Genomic DNA, 16,303 nt, shown 5'->3' with positions numbered 1-16,303 from the left:
TCGGGGCCTGAGCACTGTCCCTGAGCTTCTTTTTTGCTCAAGGCTAGCACTCTACCACTTGAGCCACAACGACAATTCTGGCTTTTTCGGTGTATGTGGTGCTGAGGAATCGAACCCAGGGCTTCATGCATGCTAGGCGAGCACTCTACTGCTGAGCCACATTCCCAGCCCCTGTCCATCTTTTTTTTTTTAGCTATGCATTAAGTCAAAGAAATCAAGACTCTGAATACTCATGCAATCGCTCCTGCAGGGAAGAAAACCAAGGGTTAAACTCTAATAAGAGAGACTTGTTCCCCAGTAGAGTTGTGCAGCCACGCATGGGGGGGGGGGCTGGACGTTAACTGATGGAGAAATGGCTGGAGCCTTGATTTGCATTTAGATGAGAATTCCTAGGGCTCAGGACCAGGATGCCCTAACGCCCAGCACTCAGGAAAGCTTGAACTTCAGCCGACGGAGGGCCACCGGGACAGGGGAGACGCAAACCCCAACTCCGGTAGTAACCGTGTCACTTAATGACTTGGCAGAAGCTGGCTGTTGAAGTGGTAGAAACGTTTACCCCAAGCCGCTTTGGTGTTCCCCTGTGTCTGTCCATGCATTGCCGGCTCGTGCCTAGCACCCTCGCTACTCAGAAGGCTGAAATCAGCCTGGCAAGGAAGCTCATGAGAATCTTTTTTATTTTATTTTTTGCCAGTCCTGGGCCTTGAACTCAGGGTCTGAGCACTGTCCCTGGCTTCTTTTTGCTCAAGGCTAGCATTCTGCCACTGGAGACACAGCGCCACTTCTGGCTTTTTTCTATATATGTGATGCTGAGGAATCGAACCCAGGGCTTCATGCATGCAAGGCGAGCACTCTACCGCTAAGCCACGTTCCCAGCCCCTGGTGGGAACCTTATCTCTAATTAGCCGCGGAAACGCTGGAAGAGGAGCTGTGGCTCAAGTGGTAGAGAGCTAGCCTTGCACAAAAAATCTCCAAGGTAGCAGCCAGGCCTTGAGCTCCAGCCCCTCATGCCCACCCCCCCCACCCAACAAAGCCAGAAGTAGAACCCTGGCTCAGGTGGTAAGCGCCAGTCTTGAGTGAAAAAACTAAGGGACAGTGCCCAGGCCCCCTGAGTTTAAACCCCAGTACTGGCATACACACACACACACACACACACACACACACGCACACACACAGATGAAACCGAGGTGGTAGTTCCATAGAAAGCTAAGAGACCCCGCAGGGACTTTGTAATGCGATTTCTCCATCTCTGCCTGTGGTTTTCCATTAAACGCTCATTGCTTAGAGTCAGTTTTCCCCAATTGGTAAGACTATTCAATTATCGTGCGTGGATCTCAGTAAGCCTTTCCATTTCCTCTCTTTGAAAAATGAGGAACGTCTGGAGAACTATTTGGTTCTTCTCTTCTTTCAGCTGGGGGGGTGGGGGAGGCGGGAATACTAGTCTTGCGCTTGCTACGGAGCTGCTCCGCTGCCTGAACCACGCTCCCAGCTCTTTGTGCTGTAGTTATTTTTGGGAATAGGGCCCCAGGCTCTTTGCTCAGGGATGACCTAGGACTGTGATCTTCCTGCCTCTGCCTCCTGAGCTCTGAGGGTTACCAGTGTGCACCGCTGCCCCTGGGCTTTCTGTTTGTTTTCCTGGAGGTACCCTGGGCCTTGAACTTGCCAGGCAGATAGAAGCTCTACTGCTCGAGCAACACCTCATTTGCTTTCGTTATTTTTTGACTCGGGTCTCACTTTCTGCCAGGGCTAGCCTAGATCTTGACGCCCTGTTTCATTTTCTCACATAGCTGGGTTAATAGACACATACCGCCATGCCCAGCTTTTCATGGAGGAGGAGGTCTTCCCAGTCTCAGCCTCCTGAGTAGCTAAAGTTACACGGATGTGACACCACACCCAGCTCTGGCTTGATGTGTGAGATGGAGGTCTCATGACCCAGGCTGGCCTTGAACCTCAGTGCTCCTAGCTTGACCTCCCAAGTAGCTGGCGTTACATATGTGAACCACCACACCTGACTTGATTCTTCTTTTTTTTTTTTTTTTTTTTGCCAGTCCTGGGCCTTGAACTCAGGGCCTGAGCACTGTCCCTGGCTTCTCTTTGCTCAAGGCTAGCATTCTGCCACCTGAGCCACAGCGCCACTTCTGGCCGTTTTCTATATATGTGGTGCTGGGGAATTGAACCCAGGGTTTCATGTATACGAGGCGAGCACTCTTGCCACTAGGCCACATCCCCAGCCCCCTGATTCTGTCTTTTAAAAATAACATTGCTCTTTTCCTCCAGAAAAACATCTAGAGAATGGTGACACAACACTTGAACACACTGGCCAGCACTGGCTGGGAGGATGAAATGATCAAGATGTGTATTTTAGCACACTAATAAAAAAACACAAAAATTCTAAAGAATTTGTACAAAATTCCTTACTATAAAAGGAGAAACATAAAAAAGAAAATTGGAACTTGTGATTCGAACACTTCAAGACAAACAGGAAAAGTAGCGTTGAGCTTTTGCCCCGCCTCTCTGGCCCTTTTATATAGAGAGATACAAAAACACCTAACGGTGGGGCGCCTGTAATCCTAGCGACTCAAGAGGCTGAGATCCGAGGATCACCGTTCAAAGCCCACTTGGGCCGGAAAGTCTCTCCAATGAATTACTAAGAGGCTAGAAGTGGCACTGTGGTTCAAGGGGTAGAGCATTAGCCTTGAGCAAAGTGACGTTCAGGGGCAGCGTCCCGGCCCTGAGTTCAGGACTCGCGCGTGCGCGCACACACACACGTAGATCCTCAAAGAGATCATTCAACGACTAAGCTTTTCACACATTCTGTTGGTTTGTTTGGACAGGGTTTCTCTACGTAGCACAGCTTAGCCTCAAACACACGGCCTGCCGCCTCCATCCCCCAAGTACTGGGATTACAGGCCAACACAGCCATGCCCAGCTCCACCATTGGTGCTGTCTTTAGTCAGGCACCTGTGTCTTCTTCAAGTTACGTGCTTTGTTTCTTAGGCATATTCTTCTGTTTGGAAGCCTCATTGTCATCAAATGTATTTTTTTTTTTTTTTTTTGGCCAGCCCTGGGGCTTGGACTCAGGGCCTGAGCACTGTCCCTGGCTTCTTTTTTGCTCAAGGCTAGCACTCTGCCACTTGAGCCACAGCGCCACTTCTGGCCATTTTCTGTATATGTGGTGCTGGGGAATCGAACCCAGAGCCTCATGTATATGAGGCAGGCACTCTTGCCACTAGGCCATATCCCCAGCCCCCATTGTCATCAAATGTAATAGACATTAGTATTGGACAAATCTTGTGGGCTATTCAAACTAAGTCCATCACTAGGTCTGACACAGTAAACAGTAAATAGTTTAAGAGCCTAATCCTAGCCTCAGATACTAGTCAGACTAAGTCTCTGCTGTGTACACACCTGTCACACTGGCACATGTAATGATTGGTAAACTGGGGCTTCGTGCCCGCAGGGCCGGCCATGATGGAAATCATTCCCCAAGGTCTGTGTTTGCTGGGGTTCCAATGCAGCAGGCGGAACGCATGCGTGTCATCCGTGTCCCGCCCTTGCACACACACGCCAGAAGCGCCTGAAATAGCGAAGGACTTCACTTCCAACCCAAGGCCTGAGCTGGGTACCGGTGGCTCACGCTTGTAATCCCAGCTACTCAGGAGTCATTGAAAGGCGGCCCTGGAAGCAATGTCCTTGAGACTCTTAGCTCAAAGCAACCAGCAAAAAGCAAAACGTAGAGGCGAGCTCTTGAGCCCCCCGGCAGCTGAGGGCCCCTGGCGGGCCTTGGGCTGAGCTATCTGTGTGACCCAGGGCACCGGTGGGGCTCAGACTTCAGCCCAGGGCTGCTCTCAAGGCACCCAGCGGGGCTTTAACCCCTGTCCTGACCAGGACCTCAGTGTTGTCAGCACGTCGCTCATCGGCCTGCCTTAAAAGGGAAGGACTGAATAAAACATGGACCTGTCCCCCCCACACCCACCCACACAAGAAAGCAAAGTCCATTTGACAGTGAAGTAGAGGTCGGAAACAAAGCCAGCAGTAGAATAGGAAGTCTGTGCTAAACAACAGAAATGTGGTGGAGACTGCCTTTTGTGGGTACCGGTGTGGTATTGGGATTTGAACCCAGAGCCTGCCGCTGGCCGGGCAGGTGCTCTGCTGGCGATCACTGACTTTCCAGCCCTTTCTTGTGCTGATTACTATCGACAGAGGATCTCCCTTGCTTCCTGAGCACACAGCTGGGCTGTAATTCCCCTGTTTATATTTTGCCTCATAGCTAGCACAATTGGCCACGGGTTGAGAAGAAGTCTCCAGAAGTAGGGTGGCAGGCACGCGTCACTGGTGCCCGACTGAAGAGGCTGCCTTTTACATAAGCTGCCGAGGCCAACCGTCAGCAAATCAAGCGGCATTTACGAATATATTTTGCTCATTGTAGAGAAAAAGGCCAACTTGTACTTCCTTCCGGCCGCACCATAAGCAGTTAGCGTGGTCACGCCCCGTCACTACGCGCCATCGCTAGTTAAGAGGGTCACGGGGTCTTGTGGGACCCAGTATGGGTGGTGCCCGAATCTCTGTCACCCTCCACCATCTTCCTTCCCTTCCCTTCTGATCCATTCTCACTGCATTAAATTCTGAATCGACCCAGGTCGTTATCTGCAAGTACTTAGGAGGTTCGGTATCTCTGCCTAGCTCAGACTGTGTGTGTGTGTGTGTGTTTGCACACACGTGCTTGTGTGTATGTACCAGTTCCGGGGCTTGAACTCAAGGCTGCATGTGCTCTCTTGGCTTTTTCCACTCAAGGCTGGCGTTCTACCACTTGAGCTTAGCACAAACTCAGGTCTGCTTCAGGAAAAGAAAGGCACACACTGGTTTCAGAACCGGGCCGGTCCTCTGCAGGGGTAGGGGCGGCGTCCTTGCCTGTTGCTAACCGTAGCTTGGCTCTCCACAGATAGTTATTAGCCAACTACTAGGGCTCCTGACCTGATAGTAGATAAGTATTTCATATGTGTGTGTGAGTGTGCGTATGTGTGTGTGTGTGTGCGCGTGCTGGTTCTGGGGCTTGGGCCTTGTCTCTGAGCTGGCACTCTGCCACTTGAACCACAGCTCTACTTCCAACGTTTGGGTGGTTAACTGGCGCTAAGAGTCTCTCTCATGGACTTTCCTGCCCAGGCTGGCTTTGAGCCTCCATCTTCCGATCGTAGGCTCCTGAGTAGCTGAGAGGGGCAGGCGGGAACCCCCCCTCCCCCCCCCCCCCCCCCCCCCGTGCCTGCCGGTGATGCCTTTGAAGACAACACCTGTCTAGCTTTGGGGCATTCGTGGGTTCTTCAGTGTAGACAAGGGAAGCAAAAAAGAACTTTCTAGGTTGCCCCGTCTTCTCCAGCCTTTACCTGATGACCCTCCCTTGGAAACCTGTTTTCAGTAGGACACGGTAGAACCTGGGTGTCGCTCTCTGTACGTACTTCAAAGGAAACAGTCCTTAGAGGGAGTCATTAATCCATTTTAGGGAGGAAGTGGCTTTATTTTTGAGCAATCTGAAATTGTTATTTGGAAGAGGACCAAAATAAACCAGATCCTTCCCCCCAAACACATTCAATCCGTGAGAAGAATTAATGGTGGTGCAAGTATATTTTGGAGTTCCGTTTTCTACACTCCTTTAAAAACCCAATTGTTGGGCTGGGAATGTGGCTTGGCGGTAGAGCGCTTGCCTAGCACGCATGAAGCCCTGGGTTCGATTCTTCAGCACCACATAAACAAAAAGCCGGAAGTGGCGCTGTGGCTCAAGTGGTAGAGTGCTAGCCTTGAGCAAAAAAAGGAGCCAGGGACAGTGCTCAGGCCCTGAGTCCCAGCCCCGGGACTGGCACAAGACAAACAATTGTTTCTTCTACAGAAGTTAAAACTGACAGGGTACTGGTGTCTCACGCCTATAATTCTAGCTAGCCAGGAGGCTGAGACCCGAAGATCATGGTTCAAAGCCAGCCCAGGCGGAAAAGTTTATGAGACTTTATCTTCAGTTAACCACCCAAAGGCCCAAAGTGGAGCTGTGCCTTGAACACAAAAGCCAAGCAAGAGTGGGAGGCCCTGAGTTCAAGTCCCAGCACTGGCACCCAAAAAAAGAAGAAACTAGAAACTAGAATGTTGGGTGGTAGCAGATAGCGCTCAGCCACCAGCCAGCCAGGCGTCCTGGCCTCACTGGTCTCTGGTCCAGGAAGAACCTATTTTTTTTTTTAAAGTCAATTCCAGCACTCCAGGGAAAGGGACTGCTGTCATTTCTGACTAGGAAAAGGGGCGGAGGGAAGCTGAATCAGCTGACCGTGATAACCCCGCGGCCCCTTCCACGCGCCACACCAACCGTTTACACGCTGACATCTTATGGATTCACCAAGAATGAACGACTCGCCCAAATATTCCCAATGCCTATCGTGTGGCAGGTTCAACCCATACCAAGAGGAGGATTCCTTCTCCCCCTCTCAAGAGCTATTCAGTGTGAGTGCGGGCGTGCGCGTGCAAGAGTACAAGGCCTTGAAGTCAAACTGGCTGACTGGAGGCTAGCGGGAAGCAGCGTGGAGCTCGGAGGTGAGCACGGCCCACACGGGCACCCTGGGCATCTGGAGCACATGGCGGGGAGTGAGTCCAGAAGGTTCTGGAAGCTCCCGCCCAGGTCCCGGGCCTTGGGGCCGTCCTGGCGGCAGAGGGTGGGCCGCGCCTTTGCTTCCTGACACTAACTTACTCACGAGCTCCGTACCCAGGGGTTACGGTTGAATTAGGTCTTGCAGTAGCGATGGAAGGCAGAATAAACCCCCGTCCGGCCTCGGTGCATCCGCGAGGGCTCTGCGGGCCGTTGCGTTCCGGTGAAGCGTTCCGGTTGAGGTTTCCTCCCCCCGACAGTCATTCAGAATACAGTAATTCCACAGCACCTAGGCACGACTGTGAGCTAAACCTTCAGAGGGCGGCACTTTTCACCCTTGGAACGGCTCCCCGCGTGCAGGCCTCCTCCCGGCCCTCTGATTCAGAGAGGCGGGGTGCCCCCCGGCACCACGCCGGGACGCGTCCTTCTCCCTAGGGAGGAGTGGCCTGCGGGGGGGATGCTGCAGGCGAGACGTGGGCAGACGGAGGCGGGGAGAGGGGACTCTGTGTCTTGAACTCAAGCCCCTCTCTTGGTAGATGACGCTGCCCGCCCCCTCGGCCGCTGGCTCTCTCCCCGCCTGCCTGGAGCAGCTAAAATTAAGTCTGGCGCAAGTCAGTGGTTCTTTAAGAAAACATCTCCATAAAAGGCCAGCCGACGGCCACCAACGTTAGATCATCTGAGCCTGCCAGGCTGCCTCTCTTTGGACCCTGGGAACCTATTACACCGTACCTGGAAAGTTTGCAAGCCCTCAGGCTCCTGGAACTGACCAGAGTGTGTTAGAGATGCGTCTGCTAGTGTTCTGGGCTAGCCTTTCCTTCTGTGGAAGACGATGTAAGCTGTCTTCTTGCTAAGTGAAACCTAGGCAGTAATTCAGCTTTCTCCTCTTAGGACATCAAAACCCTTCCATTTCGGCCTCCTGTACACCCACTGTCAGCATGGCTGTAGGACCTTTTTCCCTCCCTCCCTCCCTCCTTCCTGTGCCAGTACTGGGGCTCAAACTCATGACCTGGGAGCTCTCCGTAAGTTTTTTCACTCTGCCACCGGTACCCTACCACGTCTAGCCTTTTGCTGGTTAATTGCAGATAACAGTCCTACAGACTTTTCTGCCTTCAAACGGCAATCCTTAGAACTAAGCCACCTTAATAGCTAGGATTACAGGCATGAGCCACTGGCTCCTGGAAACTTCTTGTAATTTCTATTCTCTGCCCACATCCAGCTTCTTGTCTCTCGCTTGACGACATTTCAAAGACGCCGTGTGAGGCGCATCTCTGCCCCTCAGTAGCCAGCCCATGAGGATGACGGGCGAAATCCACCGGGTACCCAAACATGAAGCACTAACTAGGGGTTTAGTTTTACCATTTATACTGCAATCATCACAGAAATAAAAACTTGAGCCTTTTTTAAGTGTGCAGGTTCTGGGACTTGAAATCAGGGCCTCGCCATGATCCCTGGACTTTTGTGCTCAAGATGATGCCAGCCCCACTTTGAGCTCTTTGGTGGTTAACTGGAGATGCGAGTCTCGCAGCCGCTCCTGCCCGGGCTGGCTGGTTCCAGGCGCGATCCCCAGCTCTCAGCCTCCTGAGCAGCGAGGACAACAGCCACGAGCCACCAGTGCCCGGCAAATGCAAACTTTTTTTTTTTTTTTAAAGGAAGATGATTGACACTTCCACAGTGTACCAGGGAACATTTTTAAGCTTTTTACTTGAAGATCATTGTAAATGTAAATCTACAAGGTGTAATACGAAGAAAGGCTGAGTATCCCTTACCAAGGCCACCCCAATGGCACTGGCGTGCAGAACGACACAGGAGGGAGAGACGAGAAGCCTGGCACACTGCCAGCAACAATGGAAGGCAGGAGGATGGTGGCTCCGGAATAGTCCAGCATCACCTCAGCAGCGTGCCACCCCGCAGAGATCCCATTCCCAGAGGATGGAGATACACACCCGCTAGACACTTCTGCATGACTACTCGTGATAGGAAAAAAAAACAAAAGAGCAAGTGGAAACTGCCCACCTGCCCGTCCACTGCTGGATGGATGGACAAAACCTGCTAGATCACCACACTGGAATATCCTCAGCAGCGGAAAGAAATGACATGTTGATTCACGCTGTAACACAGATAAGCCTTAAGACAGTTTCTTACAAAGCCAATCACGGAAGACTGCATATTAAATGATTTTGTGCACATGAAATGTGCAGAATCGGAGAACTGGTAGAGACAGAAAGTAGGTTTTAATGGTTGTCTCGGGCCCCCGGGGGCGAGGTATTGGAAAGTAACTGATAATCGGGTATGAGGGTCTCCTTTGGGATGATAAAAACGTTGTAAACTTTTACAATGCAGAACATGCTGAAAACCATTGAATCATATGCTTCAAGGAGATGCACTCTATTCCCAATAGGTATAGTTTTTTTTTTAAATTCAAAGTGACATTTCCTGCATGCAATTAAATCATTTTGTCTTGGTTGCTGGTGGTAAGGGTACAGCGTGCCTTACAAGCACGAGGGAGATGGGTACAGAGGGGGTACGGGACAGTTCTGTCACCCAAATGTCTCCCCTTATCGCCAGAAGAGCCTCTGTCCTTCCCAACACCGCCACCATCTCTAACCTCTGCCATCACTAATCATTTCTATGATCTCGAGTGTAATGTAATTGGGCTTCTACAGCCTGTAACCTCTGGGGTGTGGCCCTTTTGAAACAGCATACTTACCTACAGACTTATCCAATGGATTTTTTGTTTTTAATTTTGTTTTATCGTGCCAGTCCTGGGGCTTGAACTCAGGGTCTGGGCGCTGTCCCTGAGCTTCTTTGGCTTAAGGCTGGCACTCTACCACTTGAGCCACGGCGACACTTCTGGCTTTTTCTGAGTTACTTATTGGAGATAAAGAGTCTCATGGACTTTCCTGCCTGGGCTGGCTTCGAACTGTGATCCTCCGATCTCAGTCTTCTGAATAGCTAGGATGACAGGCGGGAGCCACCAATGCCCGGCATTTTCATTTCTTATAAAAACTAGTTCGATAATCTCTCAACGTCTTCCAGAGCACATTTCCAGAAGCCTCATTTTTATTCACACCGGCAATGCCTTTCTCCCTCTTCACCGGCATCTTTTATTTTATTCATCCTGAGGGGCAGCGTAGGTGAACAACTGGAGCCACTTTTCTGCTTTGCTTATCTTTAGATAGGGTCTCCTTACCTTGCTTGAGAAACCCTCTTCCCTCCATCTCCAGCATAGCTTGGATTACAGGTACATGCTACCGTACTCAACCCGAAAGTTCACTTTAATGAAATGCAATGTTTCCGTATTTTCCTCTAATGGCGGTGGTTTTGGTCTCACACCTTGTCCAGTCCTAAGTCTCAAGATATTTTTTCCCTATTGTCTCCCTTGAAGGTTTTATACCATTTTACATTTTTAATTCTGATCCAATTTCAGCTATTTTTTTTTCTTTCTTTTTTTGCCCGTCGTGGGTCTTGACCTCTAGGCCTGAGCACTGTCCCTGGCTTCTTTGTGCTCAAGGCTACCACTTGATTCTACCACTTGAGCCACAGCGCCACTCCTGGCTTTTTCTACATATGTGGTGCTGAGGAATCCAACCCAGGGCTTCACGTAGGCAAGGCAAACACTTTACCACTAGGCCATATTCCCAGCCCTCAGCTAATTTTTGTCTAAGACTTGAGGCTCAAACTGAGGTTTGCTTTCTTGCCTTTGGCTATCCAGCTGGTCCCATACAGTTGCTTTCACCCCTTTCCTAAATACACATTTAAGCCTATTTGGGGTTCTGTATTGATCATTTCCTCTGTGCCTCTGCCAACATTACCATCTTGACTACTACAGCAACAATTGAATAATCAGTACGGCTATAATTGAACAGGGGTATTCTTACTTTGCTCTGGCTTTTCAAGATTATCTTAGGTATTCCAGAACTTGTATCCTTCTGTATACATTTTAGAATGAGCCTGTCCGGATCTAGCCTGGGACTTGAACTCAAGGACCGAGCGTGCTGTCCCTCAAGTTGTTTTTTTTCTTTTTTTTGCTCAAGGCCGGAGCTGCACAACTGGAGCGGCACCTCACGCGTGGTTGTTAATGGGAGATAAGATTCTGGTATGGCTGGCTTTGAGCTAGTATCCTCAGATCTTAGCCTCCTAAGTAGCTAGTAGTATTACAGGCGTGACTGACAATGTTTTGTTGTTTTGATAGGAACTGTATTAAACCAAAAGATGCCCTGGGGGGGGGAGAGGGTTGGGGGGGGTTCCTCCATATCATGAGCAGTGAGTGGGTGCCTGTCCCTTTCATTCTGTCCACCTTTGTACCTCGGTCCTGATGTGGGTTTCTGGGGTTTATTCCTGAGCCCTGGCTTCCTCCGCAGAGACTGTGAGCAGTGCCGTTTTTCTGCCGTCTTCCTCGCGGGTGGGTACCCTCAGGATGCGGCAGGAGTGGGGCTGGTCGGAGTGTCTTTCCCTCGCATCCTGTGACCCGGCTCGCCAGCCTTCCTAGCTCCAGGAGTTCCGGCTTGCTCGGCTGGGGTGTCTGCAGGTTTCCCGGGGCACCGGTGCCTTCAGTCCCCTTCCTTTCCTGCGGCCTGGGTCACTCTGCCCGGCTCCTGATGCTAGGAAGCAGGCCAGGCTGGAGATTTCCACCGGAGAAAGAGGCCTTACCGAGTTAGTTCTGCCTGGACCCCCACTCCATCCTTTTTTTTGGGGGGGGGGAAGTTTGAGGCCCCGGGGATCGTGGCACCCACGGCGAGGGCCAAGGCCTAGGGGGTCGTCGGACTTCCTGCGGGAAGGCCGGCCACGGGCGCCCGCAGAGGCGGCGGGGCGCGGACCCCAAGCCCGGGGTGGCGGGGGCCGGGAGCGAGCCGAGGGCTTCCTGCGAAGGCGGCCGGGCCCGCGGAGCCCAGACCCGGAGGGAGGAAGGGAGGGCGGCTGCGGCGCGGAGCGGCTTCTCCCCGGGGCGGGGCGGGGCGGGCCGGCCTGCCCGACTTGTGGCCGCGGGTGCCCGGGGAGAGCGTGCGTGCGTGCGTGAGTGCGTGCGTGGGAGGCCAGGCGCGACCGAGAGGGGCGTCCGGCCGTGCACGTGGCCCGGGGCTCCCCTTCCCACGCTTCCACCCGGGCCGCACCCAAGGCGCAGGGGGGAGCAGGGCGTGCCACCCACCGTGACCGGCCCACCTGCGGGGCCCGCGGGGCCGCGTGGAGGGCCACCCACCTCCGGAGGGAGGCTCCGCCCCCGCCTCGCCCTCATTGGCCCCGCTCGGCCCCGCCCCGGGCGTCTCTTTTCCCCACCCGCCCGCGTTGGCCCCGCCCCTCCCCGCTCGGCCCCGCCCCCCGGCGTCTCTCCTTCCCACCCCGCCCGCGTTGGCCCCGCCCCTCCCCGCTCGGCCCCGCCCCCCGGCGTCTCTCCTCCCCACCCCGCCCGCGTTGGCCCCGCCTCTCCCCGCTCGGCCCCGCCCCCGGCGTCTCCTCCGCACCCCGCCTGCGTTGGCCCCGCCCCTCCCCGCTCGGCCCCGCCCCCGGCGTCTCTCTTCCCCCACCCGCCCGCGTTGGCCCCGCCCCTCCCCGCTCGGCCCCGCCCCCGGCGTCTCCTCCCCACCCCGCCCGCGTCGGCCCCGCCCTTCCCCGCTCGGCCCCGCCCCCCGGCGTCTCTCCTCCCCACTCCGCCCGCGTTGGCCCCGCCTCTCCCCGCTCGGCCCCGCCCCCGGCGTCTCCTCCGCACCCCGCCTGCGTCCCTCCCGCCACTGCCGCCGCCGCCGCCGCCCGCCGCCCGCCGCAGGCCCCGCCTCCCCACCCGCGCCCGCGGAGCGAGGCCCGAGCGCCCGGCCGGCCGCGAGCCCGCCGAGCCGGGGACGAGCGGCGCGGCCCATGCTGATCCCTGTCCTCCTCCTCCCCCTCAGGCGGCGCTGGCGGCGGCCCCGGGACCCGCGGAAGCCGGCATGCTGGAGAAGCTGGAGTTCGACGAGGAAGGTGAGTGCGGCGCGCCCGCCGTCCCCGCCACCGCCACCGCCGCCGGGGCGCCCGCATCCCGGCCGTCGGACCCCCGCCGCGGGCCGCGTCCTGCGGGCGGCGGGCACGGGGGGGGGGGGCGGACGGCGGGCGCCGGCGTGCGGCGGGCGGGCGGGCGGGGACGGCGGGCCCTTTTGTCCTCCGCCCCGGGGCTCGGCGGAGCGGGGTGTCGCGCAGCCCCGCGCCGGTGCGGACGCCCGGCCGGCAGGGCGTGTCCCCCGCGGCGGGGAAAGTTAGACCCCCACCCCCCCACCCCGGGGGCCCCGCCGCGGTGCCCCGCGCCCCGCTTCCGGCCGCGTCTCCCCTCCCCCCCCCCAGGTGGGTCACCTGGGTCTGGTGGCGGCGGCGGCGAGCGTGGCCGGCGGGAGCTCGCGCTCGGCGGGGCCGCGGCCGGGGCCCCTGCGCGGGGTGGAGTCCGGCGGGCGGGCGAGCCCCGTGTGCGAGAGGAACTTTAGGTCCGAAGCGTCGGGAAGGCCGCCTCGCCCTCCCTCCCCGGGGGTGGGGGGGACGACGCCCGCCCACACCGGCTCCTCACCGGGCCCGCGCGCCCGGGCCCGGGGCTCCCCCCCCCCACCCCGCCCGCCCGCACCTCCTGAAGTAAACGGCCCTTCCCCGCGCGCCCGCCCGCCCGCTCGCGTCTCGTGCGCTCCCCGCCGCCCCTCCACGGGGAGGGCGAGGCATCCCGAGAAACGGCCGCGGGAGGCCCTCCTCCATCTTTGCGAACGAATGATTCATCTCCTCCGAGTCCTGCGGGGCTTCACGGACGCCGCCGCCGCCGCCGCATCCTCCTCCCGCAGGAGAAGCCAGCGTGCGTGCGAGGCTCCCCGGGCGGGGCCGGGCGCGGCCCTCGGGGTGCTCGGCTCGGCGAGGCACTGGCTATGGTCGCTCACTCACCGGGACTCTGGATGTCTGAATCACGGAGGAAGGGTGAAGCCAGGGGGGCCTGGACAGCAGCACCCGAGGACCCAGGAGCCCTCAGAGCCAGCCAGGCCCAGAGGCTTGCGCCTGGATGATGATGCCAGCCGCTGGGGAGACTGAGATGGGAGAATCTTACCTTCAAAGCCGGCCCACTGGAAAAGTTGGGGACGAACCCCCCCAGAGCCGGAAATGAGGTCGTGTCACCTAAATGGGAGAGCACCGGCCTTGAGCCGAAAAGCTAAGCGAGAGTATGAAGCCCAGAGTCCTTGCCCCAGTATTGGGGCGCACCCTAAGCGAGCACACACACAGGCACACAGATCCGGGTTCAAATCTCACCTCCACATATGAGTTGGCCATCTGACCTTGGACAAGTGACTTCACCCTGTCTTTGCCATAGTTAGAAGACAGCTAATGTCAGCCTGTTGGGAGGAGTAGTAAACCAGTCCATCCGTAACCTTGTATTCAGTGTGTGGTAAACACAGAGTAAGCACCTCACAAATGTTATTTGTGTTTAAGGGCCTTTATTTAGCATTGTGCCAAATGCATGGACTTCTTAAGGCTGGTTTTAATGAATCGTAACATAGAGATTCTTCTCAGTGTGCGTTTGGTGCCCTCCCCCCAGTTGAGAATTATTTATTTAATTGTGCTGCATTTCTCAGAGTGACACAGTTCCCCCCCCCCACACACACACCCTTAGCATTATTCCTGTCTGTGCAATGAATGTAAAGAATTAAATCTAAGCATCTAAGAAAGGGAATGTCTTCTCACCCGTCTATTTTTATCTGTATTGCCATCGTTGCTTTAAAGCATGCCGGATCCCACAAATAACCCTGTCAAACGTGGCGAGGTTTTTGAGGAGGCTGATGTTAAACAATGCCTTGGAAGCGGAGAGCCGAGCTGGAAGAGCGATGGTGTTGGCGTGGTAGTCCAGAAAACACTTCATTGTTCCTTTAGAACTTTGAACTGCCAAATCATCTAAAAAACGTTCAGAAAACCTGAGTATCAAAGCAGAAGCATATGCATTTGCTGGGGGGGGGGGGCGGGCAGAATCCTAACAGTAAGACATTACAGCTTTAAATGTCTCCCTAGCTAATGCAGCTTGCCTTCCAGGTGGCTACTAAACAGATCCTCCACCTTCGTGTGTGCGTGCGTGCACGTGCGCGTTCTGGGCCTGGGGGCTGGAACTGAGGGCCTGAGCTGTCCTTTAGCTTTTTTGCTTCAAGCCTGCACTGGAGCCATAGCCCCACTTCCAGATTTTTGCTGATTAATTGGAGATAAGAGTCTTGCCGACTTACTTTCCTTGCTGGGCTGGCTTTGACCCCGGGTCCTCAGACCTCAGCCTCCCGAGTAGCAAGGAGTACAGGCGTGAGCCACCAGCGCCTGGCTTCCTGAGCCTTTCTTAAAAGGCTGGGGCCGGTTCTCTAGATCTGGAATGGAACCTCAGATATCACATTGCTGTCAGACGCCAGGCGGCCTCGCCACTACTGGATCACCAGCTTTTCTCTGAAGACCCAGGCTTCAGGTCACAGCTTGGTGAACTTAGCAAAGGGCCCCGTAGTAAATACTTGCGACTCGCGGGTGACAGGGTCTCGTCCTGGGCTAACTACTGAGCTAGCCTTCACAGCAGGAAAGCAGACGTCAGCTAGAGGCCGAGCACAGTGGATGTGGCTGAAACCCCAGCACGACTTTTATTCATAAACTAGGCCACGTGGGCTATCAGACATAGAACGCCAGGCCCCTGTTCCCTGCTTCCCCCACTCACTGTGTCCACACCCTACCAGTTATGGCTCGTTATGGCTTCCAGGTGCAGCCCAGGTCTTCCTTTCTCTGAGGCCGTTTTGTAAACCCCTGCATGTCTGTCCCGTTCGTCTGCTCTTCTGCTGCTCTGTTGAGCTGTTGGTAGTAGGTGTTCAGTGGTACTGCCTTTATAATGAAGAGAGCATTCAGTAACTCACGATAGAAAATGACCCGTACCGGTCATGAGCCCAGCCCTGTCTTTTCTGTGTGTGGCGATCGATAATAACCTTCTCACACTGGCGTTGATTCCCTGAAGTAAGCGCCGGGTGCTGTGTAAGCACCCAGTCACAGCCTTGAATGCATGTGGCGGAGATCATCCGGCTGTTTCCTCCCCAGGACGGGGCCTGCTGGAGATGGGCCCTGTCCAGCAGTTCCTCGGCCTTGCCCACTCCTGGCTTTCCTCCTGCCCTCACAGCTGTTGGAGGATCAGTAGTTGGATCTGGTTCATGGTGATGGTTTCCCTGGCTTCTGCTTTTGGTGGCAGCGTTTGAACGCAGGGCCTCGTGCTGGCTAGCCAGGCCCTGCCTGTGTGGGCTTCCCATTGTAGCCCCCCGCACTCAGGGCTCTGTCGAAAAGACAGTCTCGTGTACTCTTCTGTCCGGGCTAGCCTTGGGTTGCAGTCCTCGTGGTCCCAGCCACCCACGAGGCCGGGACTTTGCAGGTGTGGGTCACAGGCACCTGGCATTGGCCTCTCCCGCTGCCGGCACCCCATTCCGTGCTCCGTCCTCACGGTTCTGCAGAGTATCCTCCAGACCTCGTGCCCACACACCCACCCTGGCGACAGGACGCTCCGCCAGCTCTGGTCACGGCGATTGAATGTGGGGATGGGCCACTTGGTGCAGGAGGGACGCATTCCTCTCCAGCCTTCGGCCAGGCCAGGCGTGTGAGGAAGCGACTGCACTCCCTTAGGAAGGGCCCGGGCCTCGGGGCTTTGCTTTCTTGCTGTGCTCATCTGGTTTCCTCTGCGGAGCCTGGGCTGGC

The 16,303-nt window shown here is 55.7% G+C and overlaps 1 protein-coding gene and 1 long non-coding RNA gene across 5 annotated transcripts in view; one reads left to right on the top strand and one right to left on the bottom strand.

Annotated features, from left to right (window-relative positions):
* Prkag2 (protein kinase AMP-activated non-catalytic subunit gamma 2) overlaps positions 1–16,303 on the top strand; it is a 152,368-nt gene that overhangs the window by 93,556 nt on the left and 42,509 nt on the right. For 3 of the 4 annotated variants that reach the window (XM_048340494.1, XM_048340493.1, XM_048340495.1), the window contains one exon: positions 12,499–12,568. The exons of the other annotated variant lie outside the window; for it this stretch is intronic. In XM_048340494.1, coding sequence (XP_048196451.1) covers positions 12,499–12,568 — 70 coding nt within the window. The remainder of the gene's footprint in view (positions 1–12,498; positions 12,569–16,303) is intronic. 4 annotated transcript variants of the gene reach the window in all.
* Positions 2,378–14,581, bottom strand: LOC125347336. Its single transcript, XR_007210147.1, has 3 exons — positions 13,833–14,581; positions 3,592–3,595; positions 2,378–2,388 (listed from the first exon to the last, which is right to left on the bottom strand). It is a non-coding gene; the product is annotated as an uncharacterized LOC125347336 (long non-coding RNA).

This window comes from Perognathus longimembris, chromosome 2 (genome assembly GCF_023159225.1).
Source record: "Perognathus longimembris pacificus isolate PPM17 chromosome 2, ASM2315922v1, whole genome shotgun sequence".
Taxonomy (NCBI): domain Eukaryota; kingdom Metazoa; phylum Chordata; class Mammalia; order Rodentia; family Heteromyidae; genus Perognathus; species Perognathus longimembris.
The sequence above is the reverse complement of the archived record's forward strand: the minus strand, read 5'-3'. Positions and strand labels throughout refer to the sequence as shown.